The 27,509-nt window shown below is 49.3% G+C and overlaps 1 protein-coding gene across 3 annotated transcripts in view; it reads left to right on the forward strand.

Moving 5' to 3' along the window:
- Positions 1 to 27,509, forward strand: part of HSPA12A (heat shock protein family A (Hsp70) member 12A) — a 178,721-nt gene that overhangs the window by 102,255 nt on the left and 48,957 nt on the right. Inside the window, exon 1 of one of the 3 annotated variants that reach the window (XM_037804300.1) lies at positions 1,022 to 1,179. The exons of the other annotated variants lie outside the window; for them this stretch is intronic. Within the exon in view, the coding sequence (XP_037660228.1) occupies positions 1,137 to 1,179 (43 nt within the window). The 5' untranslated portion in view covers positions 1,022 to 1,136. Of the gene's footprint in view, positions 1 to 1,021; positions 1,180 to 27,509 lie in introns of those variants that run through there. 3 annotated transcript variants of the gene reach the window in all.

The raw sequence follows: 27,509 nt of genomic DNA on the forward strand, positions 1-27,509 counted from the left end.
CTCACCTGCTGTGTGTGACCTTGGGATCTTCACTTAACCCTTCTACACCTCAGTTTATCTGCACAAAGGGGACCACTAGTTCCCAGCTCTTAGAGTTGAGTGGAGAAAATGAGATAAGGCACTTAAGCACCTAGCTCAATGTCTGGAACACGGGGAGGACACACACAGTGGTAAAGAAGAGGTGTGGGTTGAGGGGTTGAGGGGCTCAGCAGACACAGGAGCTGCCTACTCAGGCTGGAGCAGGTGCCAGTGGCGCGTGTGCGGCCGAGGCGCAGGACATGGAGGATGCACATTCACCGCCCAAGCCCTGCATTATTAATGTGGTTATTCTCAGACTTCTCACGAGGGCTCGGGGTAGAGCCCATATATGGAAGAGCGACGCAGCCCCCGAGGCAAGCGCCTCCCTGGCCTGGGTTGCCATGGAGTCCCGCAGGCTGCCTGGAGGCGACGCCCGCGGCGGTGTCCCGCGCACAGCCTCCGCGCGGCTCGCCTAGTCCTCGTTCTGCTGCCCGGATCCAGGCCGCGCCGGGTTGCTCTGAGCTCGCCTTTGCGCGGGCCCTGGGCCGCTACTCTGGGGTCCGCGGGGAGAGAAATAAACTGGTGGGGTGTGGAGAGGGCATCCTCGGGAGAGGGGCGTGTGTGTGGTGCTTGCCGAAGGGCTTCAGGCCCCTGACATTCGGTGTCTTCCAAAGAGCGGAGGCGCTGCGAGGCGGAGAGGCCGTGACACCCAGCCGTGGGTGTTCCCCGCGCGCGGCTGCAACCCGCCGCTGAGCAGCCGCGGAGCCCGGGCCTCGCCACCACCCGGGCCGCGGCCGGCTCGGGGACGAGCGTTTGGTCCCCGAGTTCGGCAGACTGGGGCGTGGGGAGCGGGAGGTCTGTGGCGGGAGGGAGGGAGACTGGGCGCCCGCCTTCCCCCGCCTGCCCGAGCCGGCCCGGGCTCGGCGGGGCGGGGCGCGGGGCGGGCCCGGGCGGAGCACAGGGAGGAGCCCGGGCTGCGGCGGCGGCCGCGTCAGAGTGGGGCTCCCGCTGCCCCGCGCCTCAGACCCGGCCGAGCGCCGCCGAGGACGTGGACAGGGACCAGCACGGTCACGGGCGCCGCGCCCCGAGCTCCTCTCGCGGGCCAGGGCCGCGCGACCATGGCGGACAAGGAGGCAGGCGGCAGCGACGCGGGGCCCCGAGGTAAGCGCAGGGCACGGGTCCTCCGGCTGCGGCCAGGAGCGCAGGGGAAAGACTAGTGCCCTCGGCCTGGCTCTCCGCAGCCCCCGCGGGCTGTGGGAAAGTGGGCGCCCCCGCCCCACCCTACCCTCGCGGGAGGGGCCGGGGTCCGGAGGCGGTCAGCAGGTCCGTGCTCCGCTTCCGGCCGAGGTGCGGACACTGCGGCGGGGACAGCAGTCCCTGCCCGGGGACCCCAGCCGTCTCTGCAGCGGGGTGGCGCCTCCTGAGGGGTTGTGTGTGAGAACCGCCACCCCCGAGTCCATCCCGGTTGCTCTTGAAGGGCCCAACGGTTGTCGGGTGAAGGACCCGCTATCCCCAGCAGCTTGTTTCCGTGACTCAGCGAGGCGGGGATGGGAGCCCCGGGAGATCGGCGATTTGGACCGGTCCTCTCTCCCCACCCCGCCCGGGCCCGGACGCACGCTGGGGGTGGGGGCTGCAGTTCCGGGAAGTACTGCGTCGCACCCCTCTCCCCATCCATTCCCCGGGGGGGCTCTGGACTGGGGAGGGGCGAAGCGGCGGAGCTGGACTGCCCCCCCTGGGTCCGGGCGACGGGTGGGCGCGACGCCCATTGCGGAGGAAGGACACCCGCATTTTGCGAATGTACCGGGGCAGCGTGGTTAGGGCTCAGATGGCGAGGGGGAGGGGCCCGGAGAGGACCGCGAAGGAGGGGGGCAAATGGGAAGCGCAGCTCAGGGCTGTGAATCCCGGCTTCGCCTGCGGAGGGAATGGGCTAGCCGGGATTCCGGTTTTCCTGAGGGTCCCAAGTGGGGAAAGTTGGGCACCTCGAGGCCCGGGGCAACCCTGGCCTGCGGCGCCTCAGAGGAAAAAGTCGCTGGAGGGGAGCGCGGCCCGGAGGCGCTCCCCTTAGCCACAGACAAGCGCCTTGCGTGGATAATGTTAAAACTCCCGGACGTCACAGAAATTCAGCCGAGAAAGGAGCGCCGTGCGGGATCCCGAAGCCGGGAAACCGAGTCCATCGGCGTTGCGCTCCGGGTCTTGCTGTCTGTGGCTGCGGCCTCCGCCCCCTGCTGCGCTCGGAGCCACACCTGCCCCCTCCCCAGCCCATTGTTCCTGCGGATCTGGGAGGTGCCTCCCTACAGGGCACTGCAGTGGTGGTGGTGGGGAGGGGTGTAAGGGGGGGTGGGGATCCTGACATGGCTCGCTCCTGGGAAGGGTGGTGGAGAGCCCAGACCATGCGGGAACACACACTTCAAATTTGCCCCCCATCCCCTGCCGTTCCCCAGCTGGTAAATGCTGGCAATGGGCTGGCTCTCTTTGTCTGAACATCACTCAGCAAACTGGATTGACTTATTTGTTTCACCTTTTACCCTTTAAATTGAAAAAAAAAGGATGGGAGAGACTTCTGAGTTACTAAAGCCTGAGAGTTAGTGAACCAGTTTCTTGCCTCTCATACTGCGTAAATAGTGGCGGCTGTATCAAATGTAGAATTGGCCATGCAATTTGTTCAATCAGAAGAGTGAGCAGGGATGTGCAGGAGGTGACAAAAAATAAAAGATTTTTTGCCTTATAAAATTGAATTCAGTACCCCCCCCCCCCCCCCCCCACACACACACACTGGGGCTCTGTGTAGTTGTTTCTCCCTAGAGCTGGGAGAGGGACCCACCATGGGAAAACACATGCACGGTTTCCTGGGGCCTGCTGCTGTGTGCCTGGGTCTAGAGCATCTTATTTCCAGTGTCTGCAGTTCAAGATAACTGGAGAGAATTCCAGGCAGAATGGACTTTGGACAAAGAACGACCTGGCGCCTGAGTCCTTACCCACCCTGAAAAGCAGGCTGTACTTGGTAATTAATCACGCCTCTCTGGGCTCTCATCCCTTCCTCTGTAAGATGGGGATCTTAATAGTACCTCATAGGAGCAGAACCTGCTCACTACCCAATAGCATAACTATTTCTAAGGTGTCTTCATGCAACAAACCCATTACCAACCCCTTTTACCAGGTAGGAAATCTAAACCTAAAAGTTGAATGACCTATCCAAGGTCATGCATTGATTTGGACCCAGGCCATCTGATTCCAGTGCCAGAACCCTTCACCTTCCCGTATAACTGCTATGGGTGTGGCCAATGGTTACTGTCCTATGAAAATGGTTGTTCTTCAGGGGCTTATTTCAAGGATGCTGTTGGTACAGAAGAATGAAAAAATGATGTTGGTCACAGACATCAAATGGGACTTGTGAGCAGTGGGATCCCCAGGTGTTAGGGTGTACCTGAAAGGGTGGTGACAAAAACAAAATCTTCTGGGACAGATTGAGTGGGGTAAAGTGAAGGTGCTGATGAAACAACAATTGCAGAAGGTTGACAGTTGTTGAAGCTGGGTGATGGTTACATGGCAGTTTGTTAAATTATTCTGTTTACTTTGTAAATGTTTGTTAATTTCCTTGAAAGAAAGTTTAAATTCATTAATGATCAAAATCTGAAGGACTAACACACGTTTGCCCTTTAATTTCTGGAGGGTTGGCCAGCAAAGGCTTAGGTGATCCCCAGTCCTCCTCCCCCCAGCCTATGACCTGAGTTGGTTGACATATGGAGCCCTAGAAGAATAAGATGAACTGGGGAGCAGGCAAGGGAGGGACAGGGATTGCTGCTGGCCAGTAACTATGGCAACCACTTCAGGACTACTTACGGACAGTGGAAGCCTGGATAATTTTCTCCATGATGGAGGGCTGAGGAAAGGAACAGTGAGCTAGGGCTTTTTCCTGGTTTGGAAGAGCCCCTGGAAATGTTACTCTGGGTTTTGGAGATAGAATTCTTACCATCTTGGTAGCTATTCATAATAAAAGAAAAAATTAAACACTGGCATTTATTGAGGACTTATTTTATTCCTAAATCTGGGGATAATGAATTAGCTCATTTAACTCTGAGCACATTTGTTGTTGAATGAGCAACTCTATTGAGGGGCACTGTTACCCCCATTTCACTAATGAGATAGTTGTTGGGCCCATGGTCACACAGCTGGAAAAGGGCTGAGTGAGGGTTAGAACCTTGGCAGATTGTTTGGGACCAGATGGCCAAGCTGCCTGGCACGTCCATTCATCCAAATGAATGAATATTTAATGAATAGAGAGTGTGGCTGGCCCACCTCATTATGGTGACCAAACTACAAATGAAAGTGGAAGGGCACTGGCTATGACCCCCCTAAAGGAGCCCAGAAAAGACTGAGGTGATGCTCTGGGTATCACTGGTTAGGGCTCTGGCTGTGGGGTCTCACTGCCTGTGCCACCTCCCTGACCCTGTTCTCCATGCATGCTCTCCACACTGCATCTTGCATTTTCCAGAGCCCTGTGATCTCCTCTGGCTCTCCATACATGTGGGTCTCTCTGTGTGGAACATTCTCTTTTTGTCTGGCAAACTCCTGCTCATCCTTCAAAACTTGGGTCAGTCACCATTTCTCAGAAAGCCTTCTTAGACTCACCCATCTGGGTGAGATCCTATGAGTGTGGATCCAAAGCCTTTGGTACTTAACTGTTGGTAATCCTGCAGTGGCTTGGAACTATGTGCCCCAGAAAACCATGTTCTTAAACTTAATCCATTCTGTGGGTGTGAACCCCTTGTAAATTGGACCTATCAATGAGGTTACTTCAGTTACGGTGTGACCCAAATGAATCAGGATGGGTCTTAATCCTATTACTTAGGGCCTTATAAAGAAGGCCAGAGAGTGCAGCCAGAAGCTGGAGGTCAGCAGAATCCAGAAGAGACGGGAAAAGCCAGGAGAGGCTTCCACGTCCATTGCCAAATAACAGAAAAACCAAGGACCAAGGATCGCCAGCAGCCAGCCTCAGAATGCCAGTCTTCTGGGAGAAAGCATCACCTTGATGACACCTTGATTTTGGACTTCCCCTATCCTCAAAACTGTGAGCCAATAAATTTCTCTTATTTAAGCCAACCATTGCATGGTATTTGTGTTAGCAGCCAGGAAACTCTAACAAATCCCAACTAATGCTTACTGAGTGCTGATGATATGTCAGTTTGAATCTGTCTTCCCATTTACTTCTTTAACAATCCTATGAGGTTGATGCTATTTTTAAACCCATTTTGAAGTTGAGGCAGTGAGGCCTTTGAGAAATTAAGTAATTTGCTCCATCACCCAGCTGGTGAATGCTGGGATATGAACCAAGCACAGAGCCTAAAAGCTTGTGCTTTATCCCTCACTCCTCACCTCCCCACAAAGGCAGGGACTTGTCTTTCATTTCTGTCTTCCTAGTAAGGGTGTATAGTAGGTGCTCAACAAGTGCCCTACTGTGTGTTGAGTATCAGTCAGCAAGACGTGAGGGAACACAGCAGCGGGGAATGGCATCTGTTTTCTGCCCACTCCACAGTGAAACTTGTAGGAACTAGGATGCTCAGGACTGGGCTGGAGCTGGAGAGGGTGTGGGCAGGGCATGGGCAGTCCCTGAAGAGATGCGGCTTTGATTCCAACAAGGCTTTCAGGGACAGCTCAATCTTGCGGGGGCGAAATGCTCTCTTGTCACATGAATAGGCCTTTTTGGTAAGGGAAAAAGCATCTTTATTTCTGCAGTGCATAATTAGAATGAGAAGTAGGAATCAGGGGCTTTTAATGAATGAGCAGCATGTGGCAGGGGGTGAGAGCCTCCCACTCGCAGCTCTTCTGGGTCTGGGCAGGGCTGGGGGAACAGGGTGAGCCCAGAAGACGCATCACCAAGGAAGTTCAGAAAGTGCTTGGAAAGGAAACCGTCAAGCTAAATCCTTGCTGCATTCCTTTTATTGAAAGAACTCCCAATCCCGCTCTTCTCTAGAATGTGCAGTCACTGAAGTGCAGGGGGTAGAGAGTAGAGGAGGAAAGGGGCTTTGGAGCCCAAAGCCTGCAGGTGAACTCCGGCTGAGTTTTTCTTCTCCCAGTCTGCAAAAGGGGTATGTGATGCTTGTAAACTCCGCCTGCTCCAGGTCTATCGTGGGGAGCCTAAGAGATAACGGATGGGCAGGAAACCGTCTTGTTATTTATTGCACACTTGGCCAGTAGGAGGAAACAGGAGGTGGCCTCTTGTCTCTGTTCCCCAGATGCCCACCGGGTTGCCATTTCCTTGGCCACTTGGTGCTCCATCAAGCTGGTCTGCTTTCTTTGGAGGCTTTAGGAGGAGGGCAGATGCTGCTCTGATTTCCCTCAGACCTGGGGGCTGTGGGAGGAAAGTATTCCTGTCCTGATTCCACCTCACTCTCTGAAGCAAGGCCCTCACCCTCAGGAGCAATGGAGGAACCCCTCACTTCCGGTAAACACGAAATCAGCCCCCCTCACGCTGCTGCTTCCCGTCTCTGCAGCTTCCACTGTGAGGAAGCAAGGGTGATCGCCGCTGGTCCCGAGGGGCTGGGAGCATGTGGCATCGGGAACCACTCTTATTGCCACTGGACGTCCCTCTTGGGTTAGTTACCACTGTGGTTCTCAACCCTGGCTGGGTATTAGAATCACCTGCAGAGCTTTTTAGTGTCCCAATGCCCAGACTGGTTACGTCAGGACCTCTGAGATAGGGAACAAGGAATCAGGAGTTTTTAAAACTTCGTAGTTCCAATGGACAGCCAAGTTTGAGAACCAGTGAGTAGTCACATATCTGGGTCAGAGACTTGGAACTTCAGCATGTGTGGGGAGTGGCAGGGAGCAGAGAACTTTCACTCCCGGGAGCTGGGCTGAGTCACCTGCTCTGTGCAAAGCAATAGGCTGTGTTGCCTGTATCCTCTCACAAACAGCCCACAAAGGAGGGTGATTTTTCACAAGGGGAAACTGAGGCTCAGGGGAATTGAGTGTGTTCCCCTGGTGACATGGCTCCTAAGGGGTGCTGCTAGAAGAGAGCTCAGACTGTCAGGCAGAGGCAGGGCTTATTCTTTGGGGACTGCTTCCCGTGCTTCAGTCACCTGAGGTTGACTCTTATGCTTCCACCATATCTATGGACCACCCAAACCATGATTTATCTATTCTTTTTAAAAACCAACCCATTGTTGTTGTTTTTTTTTTTTTTAAATGCATTTATTTTAAGAGGCCTGTTTATATCAAATCCATAAATAGCCAACCAGTGTCGTGTACCATAAACAGAAGGTCACCCAAACATAAAGGCATGGAAGGCCAAATGAGGATATGATACTTTAGGTAGATGCTGGTGCCTGCAGAAGGCTTTGTGCTGGGGCTGCATCCTGGTTTTAGAGGGAGTTAGGGACACATGAGCACTAAATCAGGACTCTCTTTGATGGAGTGAGGTTTGAAAAGGACTTAACAGGAAGGGAATAACTTTAGGAATCATGTGGGGGGCTTGTTGTAATGCCAGTTCCTAGACCCTACTGAGTTAGACCTTCCAGGGAAAAGGGGCCTGGTAATGTGTATGTGCAAATCCCTCCGCTGGAGCTTATACTCAGGCAGGAGCCAGTGTAAATGTGGATGCCTTGTCTATGGACCGCCACGGTCATCTCCAGCCCCACCAGGGGAATGGGACCCTCCCTCCGGGGGACCCTGCACTAGAGGGAGCTGTTTTGGGGAGGGTGGCTGGGGAAGAATGTTACAATGGGATTTGATAGTCTCAGTCACCTTGGATTCCAATTCCGGCTTCCCCACTTACCAGCCATGGAATTCTGGACAAGTTACTTACCCACCCTCTTCCCCCTCAGCTTTTTTCATCTGTAGAGTGGGAAATTTGTCATTCCTGCCTCAGAGAATAACATAACCTGTGCTAAGTTCTGCGTCTACTGCCTGGCTCACGGTAAATGTTCACAGTTGTCTGTGTTGTAATTTATTATTGTGAACCCATGGAGGTAGCTAGGGCAGTTATCCATGGGTGCACTTGGCCCAGGAAGCTCTGAGATCCCACAGCTAGGAAGGGGCAGAACCCAGCCCACGCCTCAGGCCACGTAGCTTCTTGTCCAGAAGACCTGGAACCCTTGGAAGAGAGCTGGGTGGCTCAGGCTGTCGGCCCATTTGTCTCCTACTTGACCCTTTGCCAAGGCTCTGAGTTCTTTCGGGTCCTGATGGGGAAGCCATTGGGGTTCAAGGTCTCTTTGCAACCCTGGACTCTTTTTGGAACTGGTGACTGTGGAGCTCAGTCACTCCATAGTCTGCCCTCAGCTGATCGCCCCCTTCGCTCTCAAACAGCTCCACCCTGCTGTGCCGAGGCGCCTATCTTTTGAGCTTTGCAGATGCTACTTGGAGAGTCTACCAGGACCACGCCCTCCTCCTCCAGCCTTGACCATGAGCCTTGCAGACATCACATGGGGCCAGCGGCTGCTCCCTGACGCCCCTTTCAGGGAATCCTGAGCTGTGGAGCCTGGGCCTTGGTTTTAGATGCCTTATCTTTGGGGTTGCCTTACATTCAGGTTTGCTAGGACAGTTCCAGTTTATGCCTCTTGTCCGGTGAAATGATTAATAGCAGCTCTTTTCACTTTCTAAGTACCCCAGTTTAGAAGGTAAATTACCTGGTTGCCCTACTCACCTTTGTCCTCTTTTTAGTCATCCAGGCCTCAAATGGCATGAGGGAGGCAGTTGGGCATATGGTTAAGGACAGGTATTGGGCTCAGACAGTCGGGGTTTGGATGTGTTTAATCTCTCAGTTTCACGTCACTGAGCCTCAGTTTCCTCTGTTGTAAACAAAGATGATTGATAATCCCAAACCCACTGGGGTGCTTGTGAGGATTAAGTGAGAGAATATATGTAAACTGCTCAGCAGGAGCCTGGGACATAGCGGATGCTCAGTATATGTCAGTCGTTGGTTGTGTTATCAGCATTAGTTTCATCTGGCAGGTGTAGTGGTTAAGGTGGTATCTGAAGCCAGACTGCCTGGGTTCAAACCCACACTGTGTCATTTACCTGCTGGGTGACCTGGGCAAGTTGCCTAACCTTTAGAGGCTCAGTTCTTTCATCTGTAGGACATGGATGCTGATACTGTCTTCTTCATATTGCTTATGTGAAGGTGAAATGAATTTATACAAGAAAAGCACTTAGACCAGCGGTGGACACAAAGTTGACAGTGAAAAAATGGTAGCTGTTGTTATGAGCCATGAGTGTTATTGGAATGGTGGTCTCTGTGCTGTCCACTCGTGGGCAGGAGGCATTATCTAGGCAGATTGGGATCTTGCCTAGATTCAGGAGTTTTAGTTAGAGAGCCTTCTGTCTCCTGCAGGAGCTGTTGGAGTATTGGAAATAGCTCCTCCTCCGGGTTTTATGTTGCACCTGCTGCACGATGCCTTTCTGGAGTTTGGATTGTCGGTCAGCCCTTGGATTTTATTCAGTCCTGGTAGGATCTTTGGAGACGCTGCCACTTCCAGGGCTGGCTGAATCCCTTTTCAGGGACTTCTGGAATCACTGAGACCTGAATAAAAGATACACTGGTCCCCAAAGGGGTGAGGAGAGCGAGTAAATTATTAAAGGGTCAGTGAAATGTCTACCAAATGTCACATCATGGAGTCAATCAGTTTGCTATTGCTGTGTAGCCAACCAGCCCCAAATTTAGTGATTGAAAACAAGAACCATTTTTTCTGCTCATGATTCTGTGGGGTTGGCTCGTCCTTTTGTTGGTCTTGCCTGGGTCACTTATGTCCCTGTAGCCAACTTGTGGTTCAGCAGTGCTGGGTGGTCCACAATGGCCTCGCTCATGGATCCAGTGCTTGGAGATGGCTGCTGGCTGGGCGGCCTGGTCCACACGGTCTTTCGTCCTCCAGCAGGCTAGTGCTGGCCACATGGTGGACTCAGGGCAGCATCAGGATGAGAGAGGAAGCTGCAAGGCCTCTTGGAACCGTGTGCTATGGGTCGAAGCAAGTCACAAGGGCAGCCTGTATTCAACAGGTGGGGAGATAGGCTCCTCCTCCTGGTGGGAGGCACTGAAAAGAATTTTAAATCTGAGTCAGCTTAACGAAAATGTTAAAAGCACAAACTTAAAAAACTGCATTACATCTTGAAACCACCTATAAGTTAGGTTTTCTTCCTTCTTAAGACTTTCTGTGAGTACACAGTGATTGTCAAGAAATCAGCCTCTTCTAAATCAAATGAGTTGCTCATTGCCAAATTATTTCAAAAACAACTTATAAAAGAGCTTCCGATTATTTTACACTTAAAAACATTGCTGTCTGTTCTGCTACAACATGTGTTCCTTTGGTTCTGCCTCATACACGATTGACGAATAGGGGAAAGGTGTAGGTATCCATGAATGTTGCGTTGGTTCATTCGTAATTTTTTCAGTATGCTTATGGTTTGATGGATCAGGATGCATTTTCTCATGATCAAAGAGAAAGCCTCAGCAATATACGAAGAACTAAGAAAAAAGCTGAAAATCTATAGATGTGCTTCCCCTTGGTACCTGCTCTTTTTTGTCCACCCACTTAAGTTCTACGGGGAATTCAAAGCTCTCTGGGGTAGGTGAAAGAGCTGTGGGGATATTGCTCCCTATGAGAAAACATTGGGGGCAAGGCTATACTCTGGATCAGGTTTTTAGTTCTGATGAGAATGATCTCCGTAAGAAGGGACCAAGGGGGAGCTTGAGCCCCTGGCTTAAGGCTGCCAAGAATTCATTTGCTGATTGGGGTGTAGGGTGCAGTGCCAGGTGCCACATACCTGTGCTGGGATTTTATTAGCACTTTCCTGGTTTTGGTACTGCTCTGGTGACAAGGTTCCACAGGTGTTGGTGATGTGCCCAGTCCTATTTCTCCCATGAATGCTGTCATTTTTAGGGTGTTATTTTGCAGAATGTGAAGTTTTTCAGGAATATATATGGCAATAGAGCAGAAAGGTTTGTGTTTTTATTTGATTTGGGATGAATGTCCATTTAAAAATATTTGCTCAGACTTGGGGTGGGGCCTCAAATAACCCAAGCAAAAGGAATGCCTTTTAGCCACTTCTCTTCTTATCACCTAATTTCTGAGAATATTAAGTAAACTTCTGAGACTGTTTTACTTCCCAGATGTTTCTCATACTTATTGGGTAATTTTGCCTACTATGCACCCATTTCACTGGCAGAAAACTGAGGCTCCCATAAGGTAGTAGTTCTGGAGGATGGAGCTCCTTTCTCTTTCCTGTTCTGTTGACCCACTTATGACCCCCAAAATCTCAGAGGCAAGTGTTCTTGGCCTCCTATAAACTGGCAATAAATGATCTCCCATTGCCTTCTGTTGTGTGTAAATTGGACTCCCTGGTCTGGGTCTCTCCATGACCACAGTGGTTTCTGTCCCCAGGCTCCTGGTTCCTGTTTGGGACACAGAAGATGTAGGTGTTTTGGCTCCAGCCTGCCCACTCTGAGACCTCAGGCTGGCTTGCTTTGTTTTTCCCTGACAGCTAAAGGCTAAATTCTTCTGGTCACTTACTTCCTTTCTTTTCCTTTTCTCCTTGTCCTTGAAGGGCCATCTCTGTCCAGTTGGGACAGGAAGCAGTTTGCAGAATAAATGTCACAAGTCTGTTCCCAAAGCTGAGCTGAAAGTTTTTATCAGAGAACAGAGCTTGTGGGTGGTATTTCTGGTTCAGTAGGACCCAGGTTGTCAAATGTTTGGACTGGACCCACACTCTCATTTCACAGATGGGCAAATTGAGGTCGGGGAGGGGAAGAGATTGCCCTCATATACAGGGTGAGATTCCAGGTCTACATGCTTTCCAGCTGAACTCAGAGGTGGCCTCAGAATCCTTCTCAACACAGCAGCCCATCCAGCCACCCCCAGCCAGCCAGAGGTGACACGCAGATTGAAACCTCTTTACCATCAATCAATTAGTCCATCCCTGCAGGAGATTCGTTTTTCAAATGCAATTTATTGAGATATATATATTCACACACTATACAAACCATCTAAATTATACAATCACTGGCTCACATTATCATCACATAGTTGTGCATACATCCCCATAATCAATTTTGAAACATTTTCATTACTCCAGAGAAGAAATAAAAAGAAAAAAGAAAACCCAAATCTTTCATACCCCTTACCACCACTGCACACCCCCCCCATTGTTGACTCATAGTATTGGTGTGATACATTTGTTACTGTTGATGAAAGAATATTAAAATATAACTATTAACTACAGTCTGTATTTGCAATAGGTACATTTCCCCCCATATACCCCTTCTATTATTCACTTCTTTTAATAGTGTTGTACATTTGTTCTAGTTCATGAAAGAACTTTTTTATATTTGTACAGTTAATCACAGACATTGTCCACCACAAGATTCACCATTACACGTTCCCATGACAATTCCCATCTTTAGTCTCATTCTATATCCCGGTATCCTATATTCTGTATTTTATATCTATGAGTTTACATATTATAATTAGTTCAATTAGTTCATATCAGTGAGATCATACAATATTTGTTCTTTGTGTCTGATGTATTTCACTTAACATAATGTCCTGAAGTTTCATCCATGTTGTTGTGTGCTTCAGGATTTCATTTCTTCTTACTGCTGAATAATATTCCATCATATATATATATGCCACATTTTGTTTACCCATTCATCAGTTGATGGACACTTGGGTTGTTTCCATCATTTAGCAATTGTGAACGATGCTGCTGTGAACATTGGTGTGCAAATGTCTGTTCGCGTCCCTGCTTTCGGATCTTCTGGGTATGTCCCGAGCAGTGGGATTGCCGGGTTGTAGGGCAGCTCTATGCTCTGAGGAACCGCGAAACCATCCTCCACAGTGACAGTACCATTTTACATTCCCAACAGCAGTGAATAAGTGTTCCAATTTCTCCACATCCTAGGAGACTCATTTTTAAAAAGTGTGTTTGAAGAAATAATACTTTCAATTCTCCCACAGATGATCTATAGAGTGACTGCAATTCTAATCTGTAGCCATTTTGTGAAGAATGGTGGAGAGTATGAGAGGTTGCACAGTCATGTACTTTTTAGAAGTATATAGATATGCTAAAGAAACACAAGACACCTTGTTCTGGTTGGCTAAAGCTGCTGCAATGCAATATGTCGGAAATGGGTTGACTTTTACAATGGGGATTATTAATTTACAGTTTACAGTTCTTAGGCCATGGAAATGTCCAAATTAAGGCATAATAGGATGATACCTGGACTTTGCAGACTGGCTGCTGGCATCCAGGGCACCTCAGACACTTGGGAAGGCACATGGCTGGTGTCTGCTGGTCCTTTGCTCCCGGGTTTGATTGCCTTCAGCTCTGGTTCCAGTGGCTTCCTCTGTGGTCCTCTCTTGGCTCCTCCAGGGCTTTTCTCCCTAAGCTCTCTCCAGACTTCTCTGTTTCTCTCTGAGCTCTTTGGGCTTTTTCTGCCTTTTATCCTCATAAAGGACTCCAGTAAAGGAGTGAGACCCACCTTGAACTGGGTGGGTCACATCTCAATTGAAACAACCTAATCAAAAGGTCCCACCCTCGGATGAGTGGAGGAATGGGGATAAAAACTAAAGGACAAATGGGGTGGGATGGGGGGATGATTTGGGTGTTCTTTTTTCACTTTTATTTTTTATTCTTGTTCTGGTTCTTTCTGATGTAAGGAAAATGTTCAGAGATAGATTGTGGTGATGAATGCATAACTATGTTATCATACTGTGGACAGTGGATTGTACACCATGGATGATTGTATGGTGTGTGAATGTATTTCAATAAAACTGAATTTAATAATAATAAAAGAAAGGTCCCACCCTCAATAGGTCTGCATCCACAAGAATGATTAAAAGAATGTGGCATTTTCTGGGGTACATAACAGCTTCAAACCAGCACACACCTACATGAGGGAAAGTGTTCTCTATTGACATTCTTGACATTCACACAAGATTAACAGAGGAACATTTCAGCATCCATCTCTTGCACATGACTCCAGGGGAGCTGATAGAAAAATTCTTGTTTTTTATTATCAAACTACAATAAAAAAAAAGTCCACACTTGTATTAAATGATTTTCTCTGGTATAAGTTACAAAAATGACATGGTGTGATGTGGAAGAGTTTTTATTGTGAATAAAGAGGTAAGCACATTCAACAAAAATAATATAGAGTCCACGGAAAGCATTGCGTTATGTGACCTTGTCAGTAGTTAAAAGCCAAGACAAATTCTATTACCCCTAACATTTATTTAAGTAAATTTCTAAAACATAATTGGATCATTACTTCTTGAACTTTCTGGTCTTTGCACCTATTGGCACTGATTTTTAAGGATGCCTCTGCTTTTCTATTTGTCTGGAAATTTACTACTTTACATATAAAAAGCATTTTTAATGAAAAAAAGTAGTAGTGCTTAATTCAAAAGAATGAGGTGCCAAAGCAAATCATTGTGTGTAAAAGACTCCTTAGTGGCAAAACTCCAGGCACAGCCTTTCCTCTTCTACCTTCTAGAATGTTTCCTGAATTGACTTTGGTGGTTGCCCATCTTTTCGTGCCCTGACTCTCGGTAGAATGTCTGTTTTAAAAGAGTGTTAATTAGGGCATTAAACCTTCTCCAGCTGGAGGAAGCCCAAAAGGAGCCTTCATGGTGAAGTCCTGGGGTGCCTCCTGGAACTGAGCTTGGGCCTGCTGTCGGCTCCAGAAGAGACCGAGGTGGGAGCCCGTGCAGCTCTTCCCCTGTCCTCACCTCTGCCCTGCCCTGCTCGTTGCCCATCCTTCCCTCCCTGTTGCCAACTTTCTGTGCTTCCCAGTCTTTGGGACAGAAGTGGCCACTCACGTTGCCTGTGCTGAAGTGACCAGTTCTGGTCACACAACAGTTCTGTCTATCTGTCTGTCTATCTTTCCCAAATCCAGATTCCCAGGGGAGAGTCCTAAGTTCAGGTATGTTTAGGTACCTGACTCTGGCCCAGACACCCTGGTTCCAATCACCCCTACCCCAGGGACAGGGTCCTATTGCCAGGAGGGGGATAGATTAAGGGGAGCACTGCCCAGTAGTCAAAGGGTGTCTTCAACAAATCGTTACAGGACTAGTCATGAGTAAATCATATGTGGCAAATAGTTTTTAGGGGCAGGCTGTGAATACAGATAAAGAATAAATGTACAGTCCATTTGGAAATATTACTCTTTTGTTCTCCCTTGGAGAAAATTTCTTCCTCCCGTGTGTTTCACAGCTGGGTGGGGTAATGAACCACTGCGTCCCTCAAATGAGGGTAAAGTACAGACCCAGGGAGGGTTCTCCTGGGGGTGCTGGGCCATAGTCAGACCCCACTGGCCAGCTGGCCCCATTTTTGGTGACATTGGGTCAAGCGGGGTTCCTCTAGACCAGCAGTTAGAGCACAGCAGAAGGGCAACGATACTTGTCAGACGGTGCCAGCTACAGCTTCGGCACAGTTCTGTCTAGACACAAGGCTGGATGCAAGGAGCCTTTGGGGGACCCTGAGTTGTCATGGTGGGAAGACCTGTTGAGAATGTTAGGAGAGGTTTTCATCACTGGCTGAGTCCAGAAAGGCCCATCCAGCGGGACAGCAGAGCAGACCACGGAAACTACGCTGTCCACACCCTCGGTCCACACCCTTTCCTCCCCACACCAGCTCCCTTGGCTTCTCCAGCAGGAAATGCTTGGAGGGTGAGAGTATGGGAGCTGCATCTGCTCTGGCCTGGGGGACCATGAGGGGCCCTGTTCCTTCCTAGCCAAGTTCCTGCAGCTTCACAGGTGCCCTGGAAGGGCTCTTACCCCCAGCCCTGGGGCTCCCCACCTCAGATCAGCCTTGGCAAGGAGTCTTTGACTATATTAGTGACAGTCCATGCCTTGGGGTCTGTCTCTGGTGGTCTTGACCAGGACACCTGCTAGGACAGGTGGGGGGCAGTTGGGGGAGGGGATGAGGCAGTCCCCGAGCAGAGGGCCTAGCAGATGGAAAGCGGTGTTAGGGACCCCAGGCCTCCTTCAAGGGCAGTAAGGCAGTGTCGTGGGCTTTGGAATCAGACAGTCCTTGGTTGAAATCCTGGCAGCATGTCTTATTAACTCTGTGACCTCAGCTAAGTCATTCAACCTCTCTGGGCCTCGGTTAGTGTAAAAAACACCCAGCACTTCACGCCTGGTAGCTAGTGTGGGACAAGCACTGGTGGCATGAAACAGGCTTCTTTGAATTGGAAAGTCCTGTTTGGAGTCCTGGCTTCCACCCTGCAGGTGTGTGACCTTGTCCTGAGCAGGTTGCTCAACTTCTCTGAGCCTTAGGGACCTTATCTGTGAAGCATGGATAACCACATCCTCCAGGATGGTTCTGAGAATTAAATGAGGTCAAGTATATACAAACTTTGCCAACATACAAAACATGTGCATTCAAAGTTAGGTATTATCTTTATTATTTAAAACACCCAGCTGGCACCCAGCAGAAAGATGGTAAGAGGCCAGAGCTGGCTAAGTAGGTATGGGGGATCCCTTGCTGGGATGATTTTTTTTTTTTTAAGTCAAATTTATTGAGGTATAATTTGTATAAAGCAAAATTCTCGCTCTTTAGGTGTATAGTTTGGAGAGTTTTGACAAAGTTATAGAGTCATGTAACCATTACTACAATCAATACAGTGTATTTCCAAATTGTGTGTGGGGGAGTATTGTCATCCAGAGAATCTTGGATACAGACTCTTCCTGGTTTGGGGGGCCTCACCTCAGCTGATGGGGGACCTTAAGGCCTAGACCTTACCCCATCAGGGAGGGACTCCAAAGGGTCCACTGTTGATAGGATGTGGGGTCTTATATGCCAGGGCGTGGGGATGTGGCCTCAGGAACCCTCCCAGCCTGTTCCTCATTGGCTCTGGAGAAGGAGGTGTGGAGCCTGCAAGGTTTAGGGGTCACTCTCTGGGCTGGGCAGTGCCTCAAAGACAGGCCACCAGCTCCTGCTTGAATTGAAGAGCTGAGTCAGAGCTCACGTTTGTCTAAAGACCCCAGAAAGCCAGGACACGTGAGGCCCTGCTTGCCCCATGGCCATCTGTGCTTGGTGGGTGGGGTCTTCGGCCCAGGAGGCTCATTGCCCGGCACACCAGAGGCCTTGCAGCGGGCCCAGGTAGGGTGGTTTGAGGACTCTGGGAAGGCTCCCACACTTGCCATCGGCCCCAGTGCCTGCAGCTCCACCAGGAAGGAGGAGTATTTTACTCATGCAGATTTGATTTGGTGCCTCTTCCTTTGGATTAAACATTGCTTTCTTTCAGCTCTCCTCCTTTAAAATATAACTCCTGTTTTGAGGATAAATCCCTTAGGTAAGCGATAGCACATAGACTTGAGTTTTGTGGCTGTTGCTAACCAACTGGGGGGAGGCTGTTTGGAGTACTGTGCTGAGAAGGACTCTGAGGCCACCTCTGGCTCAGTTGGAAAGAATGTGGTAACTGATGAATGTCTTAGTTTGCCAGGGCTGCTGTAACAAAGTACCACAGACGGTTGGCTTCAACAACAGGAATGTATCGTCTCATAGTTGTTGAAAATCGAGGCATTGACGGGAGCATGCTTGCTCTGAGGTGTGTAGTGTCCTGGTGTTGGCTTGCCAGCCACCCATAACTCACCTGGCCATCTCTTTCCCCCTGTGTCTCCCACTCCTGTCCAAATGTCCTCTGCTTCCGAGGGCTCATATCAGGCTGATTCATTTTGGTCTCACTGATAACATCTTCAAAGATCCAATTTACAAGTGGGTGCACAGCCACAGGATCTGGGGTTAGGATTGAACGTGTTTTTGTGTTACGATCAATCCATAACGGTAAGTGCTGTGTTTCCCCAAGTGCCAGCCTTTGGGCGAGTGCTGGTCTCTGATGATGAAGCCAATGTTGGTCTCTGAGGATGTTACACAGAAACCGTGGAGCAGACTTTCAGGAAGCTAAATTTATTCCATTTAAAAAGGATTTCTAATATTGTGTCCTTGTGATTGCTTGGCACATTAATAGTCTCCTGTAGATCACGTCTCCAGGTAGCCATACCCTTGAGTAGTGTCCTCTGCTTGGCCATGTCACTCATTTTGGCCAATAGAATATCAACAAATGTGATGCCAGCAGAGGCTTGCTCAGCACCTGTGCACTGGGACTTGCCAACCCGCTACCCTGCTATGAAGGAAATCCTGGCTATCCTGCTGGAGAGGCCACATAGAGAAGGGCTGAGGCTCCCCAATCAACAGCCTCAGGCATGCACCAGATGTGAGTGAGCTGTCTTGGACCATCTAACCTCAGTCACTTAACTGCATGAGTGACTCCAGGTGAGAAAAGCCCCAATTGTAGACACCTGTGTAAATAGATGATTATTATTTGACACTACCAGATTTTGGGGTTAAAATATATTTTTTCAAATAGTAATAATAATAATGGGTAGAGTCCTATTTTATTTTCTTTTATGAATTAAATGTAATAGTGGATGATATGTTTTTTTAAATAGTTTTAATGTATATTCTTGGCAAAATAAAAACTTGGCAACATTATGTCAGGTTCTCAATTTTGGGGGTGTCTTAGTTTCCTGGCTGCTATGACAAGTACCACACAATCGATTGGCTTAAACAACAGGAATTTATTGTCTCATGGTTTTGGAGGCTGGACAGCTTGCTTCCTCCCAGAGCCAGTACTGTTTTGGTGGGCTGTCAATCGTGGGTACCTTGGCTTTCCTATCTCATGGCGATGTCCTCTCCTTTCTCTTCCTGGTTCTGTTGACTTCTGGCTTCCAGCTCTTTCCTGTGGCTGTTTTTCTGTGAAGCCTTCAGTAATGGGATCAAGACCCGTCCTGATTCAGTCGGCCACACCCTTAACTAAAAATAACATCTTCAAAAAGTCCTGTTTACAATGGATTTGGGTTCACACCCCCAGGAATGTGGTTAAGATTAAGAATATGCTTTTTTCTGGGGTACATAACTCAATCTGCCACAGGAAGAAATTTTACTGCTGGGTAAATTGAGGCATCTTGGAACCATCTGAGGGAGGAATTACTGTGCAGCCTGGGGTCTTTATCAGCCATTAGCATGTTAGATGGTGTGGCTTAGATGATCTGAGTGAGGAAAAGTTAAAGCTGGAGAGGAAGGTGGGGGCTTCCAGTGTCCTGTGAGCCAACCTCTTCATTTTACAGATGAAGAAACAGAATCCTAGGAAGTGGCAGTGGCCTTACAGTCACAGTGACGTGGTGGCAGCCTAGGGTCATGCTGTTTCCTTCACAGCAAGCTGAGACGGCCTTTCTGGGCTGGGAACTGGGAGTCAGAGGAGAGAGGCTGAGGGTAGGACCCGGCTTGGGCATGGGCAGTTTGAGGGGCACCCTTGGAGGGGTCTGTGGGAAGTAGGGGATCGTCTGCCGAGGGTCACCATGCTTTGGGGGCACTTAGAAGGTGGGTGGTGGCTGAGGCACCAAAGGCCTCATATTGCTGGGGCTTGCTGGGTCCTGCTAGACCTGTCTTGGGAGAGGGTGCTGGACGTGTGTGTCTGTATGTGTGTGTGCACATCTGTATGTGTGTGTGTGTGTATGTGTGAGGAGAGAGGGTGAGGGAATGACAGAGATGGAGGCGAAGGAGGGAGAGAGACAGAGACAGACAGAGGAAGGGAGAGACTGAGAGATGTTAGAAGCTTCTGGTAGGTCTTCCCTTGGGGTTTGTATGTAAACCTACAAGGACCCTACAAGGATCCTGCCTCAATGCCACACTCCTTGGGCCTTCCATGAACATTCACCGGTGAGATCCCTAATGTGCCACATGCTGGGGGACAGAGCCTGGCACTCTCGGGAGGGAAGATGAGCCAGCAGAATGGGATTTATAAGGAACAGCAGGAATGTCAGCTTTCACTTTGTCCTGCTTTGGTCATTTTTTGTATCTAAACCTCACATGTCGAATAAATATTCATATATGAGAACAGACTTACTTGTTGCATCCCATTATGAAAATGGATATGTAATCCTATAGAGTAAGACCTTCGATAGAACACAATCATGCTGAAGGGTACAACTGGGTTCTGTTAAGATTCCCCTTTCTAAATCTTAGTGTGTGTGTATGGGGGCAGGGGAAGGGAGGAACCACTTTATAATGAAATATTAGCAAGGAGGCTGCAAATAAGCTGCAAAACACAAACACAGAAACCCAAAAAACAATGACTGTCAGTGGGGTCACCCACTCATTCTGGAACTCATAGAAGAATAGTCAGGGTTTTTGTGCTTTTTTTCCCAAAGTCTGTTTCCCAAGATAGCATCCCAAGGAGAACCTCCTTCTCCCAGCTACGCTTCTCGCTCAGCACATCTCTCAGTAGCCCTGTGCTTGCAACTGGTTGCTTCTCTAAGAAAGAATTTGTCAGCCTGTTTCCATCTGTGAATACGCTGACACTTCAAGATGACCCTCCCCTGCCCACCTCCCACCTCCCCCCAAGGGTCTGCAGGATGGAGACCCTATGGTCTGCCCATGTAGACTGCCATTCCCAGCTCCAGGCTTGTCCCCAAATTTGGCAACTGAACCCTGGGACCCTGAACCAGTATGAATGATTAAAGCCAAAGGGCTTGCCAGTTGGGGAGTTGGAGCCCAGCCATACAGGCAGGCCCTCGGGGAGCCCAGTGTGAGGCCTGAGGCCCGACTGAGCATCCCCTGCCTCCTTGCAGGCCAGTGGGATTTGTGTCAGCACAGAGGATGCCCCACTTCATGCAGGGATATTTGGGTGGCTGAGTGTTGAAGCCAGAAACAACATCCATAAAGTGTGGCTCCTGGGTCTGGGAAGGCTGAGAGGGCAAGGCAGGTCTAGAGCCCTCCTTCTAGAAGGATGCCCGAGCTGGGCTCTCCCTGGGAGGCAGTGTGGTACCATGGGGCCAGCCTGAGTCATGGGTTTGAGTCTCAACCCTCTCTGAGCTTCTGTTTCCTCACGTGTAGGATGGGGCGGAGAGTTGAAACCTGCCCCACAGGGTCCTTGGGGAGATTTGCCAGCAGAGTGTTGACTCCAGTGATTGGGAGCCAAGGTGACCACGGGATGGCAGTGGAGGCTGAGGGTCCTGGCACGGGAAGCAGAGAGCAGGAGCTGACCTTGGCCGCACCAGCTCTGTGGTCCACAGAGCAGTTGCCTGTCGGGGCTCTGGGGTACAGGCCACCGAGTGGGCCACAGGAAGTGACGGACAAAAACACCCACACACCCTGCTCACCCCCAGCCCGGCCAATGACCTCCTCTGCTGTCCTGGGCAGATATGAGTTAAAAGCTAAAATAATATTGGTTCTCATGCAAGAAGCAATGAAAAATTATATTTTCATTGTAGGAAAGACAATCAAAAGAAGAAAGGAGGAAACTGCCACCGTGCCACGTGCCGAGGCAGCTCCTATTGCCCGCTTGGTGTTCGGCCTTCCAGACTTGCCGGGCATGTCAAAACAATGCTAATAGATGCTCTTTTGCAAATCAAGCCCCCACTGGGGTCCAGAGCATTATCCTTATTTTATAGATGAGTGCACAGAGGCTCAGAGGTCCAAGGTTCTTGGTTAAGTTCCCATGGAGAGAGAGCTGGGTGTTGGGCCTGCTGGATTCTGAGCCCAAAGCCTGTCCTCTTATTCTCTGCCCTTGGTCATTTCTGTAACTCTGTCACATGTCTTGCCCTAAGCCAGAAGACCAGTCCCCGAGACCCCTTGATCCCCTGATATCAAGCATCCAGGAAGTCAAGATGGGCCAGGTGCTCCTCAGGTGCATGATGGGGGGTGCTTGGAAGGTAGCCCCAAGCATTCTCTGCCTAGAGTTCAGGGGCAGTGCTGCCCAAGGCAGCCATGGACTCCAGGTTTGGGGTGTGGTTAGGGGCCCATGGATGGGCATCAGGCAAAATGGCAAATGGACTTGAAGCCCCAGCCCCTCTCTTTGGTGGTGTCTTAGTGGTGGGGACAGCTGGGATCTGAGGAGCGACTGCCCGAGTGCGGCCTCCAGCCCCATCTGGAATGTGCACTCACAACAGGCAGGAGGTCTAATTACAGCTGCTTTGGTCTCCCTCTATGTGCTGTCAAGCCCTTCCTTCTTGCAGAGACAGCTTTGCTTCCCACCAGCAGTTCACTCTGGGTGCCCTGCGGCCTGCAGAGTGCAGAGTGCAGAGCTGGGCTATGCTGGATGGCTGCTGATTGCTGATGGGTGGGGTGGGGCAGAGGGGAGCCGTAGTGTGGGGTGCGCGAGGTGGCAAGCAGGGGACCTCTGGATGAATGTTTGCTCACCCATTGTCTTAGGAAATTTGAATTCCTTGCCTACAACTAAAAAGAATGAGAGATTTCTTATACAAGTAAGGATTTCTGCCTCCTCTTGAATAATTGGAAGATCTGGCATCAGTGGGCTCTCAGCTCTTGGCTAGAGCTGAAGGGTGCTAGCCCTTCTGGACAGGGCATGGGTCTCCATGTGGCAGTCTCCATCAGTCCCCTCCATCCCTGACAATGACATATCTTTTATCATCCCAGTTATACTATTGTTTTTCTTGGAGTTAGGAGAAAGTTCTTGAATCCACATCCCAGTAACGGTGGGCAGAAGTACATTACCTGCATGACCCCTGTAGCAGGGGACTTTGGTGACCCTGGGGAGCAAGTGGAACGCAGGCCGGAAGTAAACAGACTTAGATACAAATTAGCTTTGCCTCTTGCCAGCTGCAAGAGGGGTTTTCTCTTCCTTAAAGCCTCAGTTTCTATAAAATAGGATAATGGCTTAGGGTGGTAGAAGGATTAGGTGAGAGCACGAGGAAAGCCCATGCTCCGGAGATGACATCTACAGCTCAGATTATAGGAGCCCTTCCTCTTGGCTCTTTATTATTATTCTCTGTATAATTTATTTACAGGAAAGCATACAAAATGTAAGTGTACAGTTCGATGGACTTTTACTTATGTGGGAGGTAGAAAAATGGCCCCCAGAGATAGTGTGAATATGTTACCTTATATGGCAAAGGGGATCTTGAGATGGGGAGATTATCCTGGATTATCCGTGGGAATCATAAGGGCCTTTGCAAGTAAAAGAGGGAGACAGGAGAGTCGGAGGTCGGGAGAGATTAGAAGATGCTCTGCTGCAGGCTTTGGAGATGGAAGGGGCCATGAGCCAAGGATAAGGGGCGGCCTCTAGAAATTGGAAAAGGCAAGGAAACGGATTCTCCCCTAGGGCTTTCCAAAAGGAATGCAGCCCAGTGAGACCCATTTCAGAGTTCCAACCTCTAGAACTGTAAGGTAATACATTTGGGTGGTTTTAAGCAACTGAGTTTGTAGTGATTAGTTACAACAGCAACAAGAAACTAATACACTACATAGCCAACCCTCTGGTCAAAATACAGGACATTTTCCTCACTCCAGAAAGTTCCTTTGCACCCCCTCCCCAGTCTATATCCACCACCCCATGTGGGAACTGGTTTTCTGCCTTAGATTAGTTGTGTCTGTTCTTGAACTGCATATAAATGGAGTCATACAGTATGCGCTTTTTTATGTCCAGCATCTTTCATTCGACGTAGTGTTTTTGAGATTAATTCATGTTGTTGGGTGTAACGGCAGTTCCCTTTTTATTCATGAGTAGTGTTTCACTGTGTGGCTGTATTACAGTTTGTCTATTTGTTCTCCTGTTAATGTATACTTGAATTGTTTCCAGTTTTGGGTGATTATGAATAAAGCTACTATGAACATTCTGGATCAAATCTTTTTGTGGATGTGCATACTCATTTTTCTTGCATAAAATCCTAGCAGCAGTTGCTAGGTGAGGTTCTGGGGTAGGAGTGTGTTCAAAAGGAGTAGAAGTGCTGGGGGTTTTGAAGTGTGAGCATGAGTCATCTTGTCCAGCCTCTTGGGACTGATGCGTGGCTATCACTGCCCCCCTTGCCTGCAGAAGCCCCTGGGGTCAACACCCTGGTGGTGGGTGGAGCTTAATACCCCCTCGGGCTGGAAATTCAGTTGGAAAGCCTGCCAGCTCATGTGTGCTCTGGGCCATAGGGAACAGTGGTAGGTGGGGCCCATTCTTTTCCAGCAGTGGCTCTGTACCCAGCTCAGTGCTGGAATGTTCTTATAGGTCTTCCCTTGTGTTTTCCTCAGTAACCCGGTGAGGGGGGAACAGCTGTTTATCCCAGTTTGCAGCTGTGCTGAGGGGTGGAACTGGGTGTCCCTCTCAGGCCAGGCTAACCCCATCATTGGTCCATCCCCCGCTCCAGGAAGAGTAGCTGGGCTCTGCCTGATTGGAGCCGCTGTGAGGGTCAGCTCCGCCCATGTGAAGGATCGCTGTGGGGGGGGGGTTTACTGCCTGCAGACGGGTGCATGAGACGGACCTGGGGGATGGCAGCTGGCTTTCCAGATGGCAAGGGCAGTGATGATGCGGAGGGGGGCAGTGGTGAGGGGCTGATGGAGGCATCTGATTGACCAGTTGGATCGGATATGAAGGCAGTAGAAAGCCATGATCATTGCTTGGGGCTGAGAGGGATGGGGGTGAAATTCATGGTCGCCATGAGATCCGGAGGGGCAGCCTGGAGGCAGCAGCCAGCTGGACGGGTACAGGACCCTTTGGGAAGCCCTTCCCACTGCTCTGCCTCTGCTCATGCTCTCCCCTCTGCTGGATGTCACCTCCCCACTGGGCAGCCCTGCCCTTCTGGAGGCCAGTGAGGCTGCACCTTCCCCCCGCCCCCACCTCCTTCAGTGGTGTCCATCTTCCTAACCCCTCTGGGGCTCGTACCGGGGTGTCTAATAAAGAGTTCACGTGCAAAATAGAATTTTACAATGTTTTTAATTACAATATTTAAATTGAAATCCCTCTCTATTTTTTGGCCAGAGAACTCCTGGTTGAATTCTCATGAATTAAATGCACAAGTGATGCATGTCCACTGAGGACTAGACAAGACTCGTGGCAGCCCCCGTGCGGATGGGGCAGAGGAGGGCGGGTCAGACGCACGGAGAAGGGGGAAGGTTTCACACTGGCCCTCACTGGGCCCCACTGATTGCCTTTCCAGGCAACGCTGGAGTGATTCTCTAAGGCGTGGTTAACTTCTGGAATTCTCGTTCACTACTCCAGAATGTCCTCAGAGGTCTGTGGAGGGGGAGAGAGGCCGGGCCTGTGTGGGCATCCCTGCAGCCAGCCCCCACGTTTCCAAGTCCAAGGCATTCCTGTGGGCACCTCCTGGGGGTCCCCGTCCTGGGCTGGGACATTCCTGCTGGGTGTGAGCGTGCTGAGGCTGCCAGTGCAGTCACCGGGCATCTGGAGCATTCCGCCCTTCAGAGGAGAAGGCCGCTGGTTAATTGAGTTCCAGATGGAGCTGTTAAAGATAACAATTAAGTCCCAGAAGCTGTCCTTGCCCATGGTTAGGCCTAATGAAGTGGCAGGCTGCCTCCCTGGGGGCAGGGCCTGTGGGAGAGCAGTGATCAGGAGCCCCAGCTGGGGCACCCAGGCATGGAGGCGGGGTGCAAAGTCCCAGGCCCTGGACCGAGACTGCAGGGGCTGGGGAGTTGGGCGGGGGCACTGTTCATGGGGGGCCATGTGTCCTTAAGCCAGTTGATGGTGAATAACATGCAGGCCCTAGGGGGCATGGCACCATGCTGAGTCTGAGTATTTTGGCAGCTTAGCCTCTCCGTGGGCCCCGAACATAGTAAGTACGGGGTGCCTGGGTTCAAATGGGTGTCTCCACCACCTCAGCTCAGGAAAGGAGGGGCTCGCACATGTGTTTCAGGGTGGGAGGGGATTGGGAGCTGTGGTTTGTTTGCTTTTATCCTGCCATAGTTATTCACACCCTTTGTTGTGTGTGAGAAGTTGACTTGCTTTAAATTCAAAATTCAAATACAAATTTGAAATTTGGTGGTCAGTGTTTGCCTTTTCTAGAACAGGAGCTGGTTTAGATATACTATAAAAATTGGGGAGAAGGGGCTCTGCTGGCCTCACTGCAGCTGCTTGGCCTGGGTGGGACGCTCTGGGGGACCCTCTGGTCCCTTGGCTTGAAGTTATTCCTGCTGTTCCATAGGGGAGCCTGGGGAGGTAAACCCAATTCCCTGGAAGGTACCTTCTATGACCTTTATATCTTCGGGAAAAGACTGAGCAAATTCTGTCGTCAGGGGAATTGTTCATTCAATTTTCTTTATTTGGTTTTATTCCCTTTGCTCCTCTGAAAGTTAGATATTCTCTTTCAGGTACTTTCAAGGGTGATTATTCTTGAAATTTTTTGTCTTGCATACTTAACTTAGCAAAGTCTAAAGTTAATCAATATCTTAACCCAGTTTACTAATTCTTTCTTTTTTAAAAAAAATTATTTTGAAATAAATGCAGTCACATGAAGTTGAGAAACAGTCCTGTTAACCCTTCATCCAGGCTCTCCCCAAGGTTACCTCTTGCATAACTATATTCCAGTATCAAAACCAGGAAACTGCGTTTGGTTGTATGTGTGTGTGTGTGTAGGGTGTATGTGTAGTGTGTAGTTCTAGGTTGTTCACATGGGTAGATTCACGTATTCTCTGCTGCCATCACGCTCCCATCACCACACACATCTTGCTACTTAATATCACCTTCACCCACTCCCCTTCCCCCATCATCCATAACCCTTAGCAACTGCTAATCTGTTCTCCGTTTCTCCAATTTTATCATTTCAAGAATGTTACATAAACGGAATCATTTATATGTGACCTTTTGAGATTGACTCTTTTTCACTCAGCACAATGGCTTTGAGATCCAGCCAAATTGTTTCATGCATCAGTAGTTCATTCCTTTTTACTGCTGAGTACTATTCCGTGGAAGTACCGCAGTTTGTTTAACCGTTCACCTATTGAAGGACATCTTGGATGTTTCCAGATTTGGGCTGTTACAAATGGAGTTGCTATGCATATTCATATATTGGTTTTTGTGTGGACATAAGCTTTCATTTGTTAGGGTAAGTGCCCAGGAGTGTGATTGCTGCACTGTGTGATTGTTGCATGCCACACTGTTGTCCAGAGGGTTCCACTATTTTACATTCCCCCTAACACTGAAGGTGGGATCTGGTTCTCTGCATGCTTACCTGCATTTGGTTTTGTCAATATTTTCTGTTTTAGCCATTCTGATAGGTGCATAGTAATATCTCATGTAGTTTTAATTTGCAGTTCCCTAGTGGCTGGTGATGTTGAACATCTTTTTCTGTGTTTAATTGTCATGTATGTGTTCTTTTCAGTGAAATGTCTCTTTGTGTCTTGTACCCATTTTCTAATTGGATTTTTTGATTTTTATTGTTGAGTTTTGAGAGTTCTTTATGTATTCTAGATGCTAATCCTTTGTAAGATATGTGGCTTGCAAATATTTTTCCCTAATATTTTCTTTAGGTGTGTATAATCTGCTCTTTAACTTATCCATTGAGTTTTTACTTTCAGTAGTTTTTTATTTCTACAAGCTCAATTTGATTATTTTTCACATCTGCCAGATCCTTTTTGATAGCTCATTGTTCCTTGCCCTTTTTTTTTTTTTATGAATACATTGTTTATTTCTTTAAACATTTTATGCATAGTTATTTAAATTCTGTTTCTGAAGTCCTGGAGAAAATGTGCTGGTTATTTCT

The sequence above is a fragment of the Choloepus didactylus genome, chromosome 15 (genome assembly GCF_015220235.1).
Source record: "Choloepus didactylus isolate mChoDid1 chromosome 15, mChoDid1.pri, whole genome shotgun sequence".
NCBI classification, from domain to species: Eukaryota; Metazoa; Chordata; class Mammalia; order Pilosa; family Megalonychidae; genus Choloepus; species Choloepus didactylus.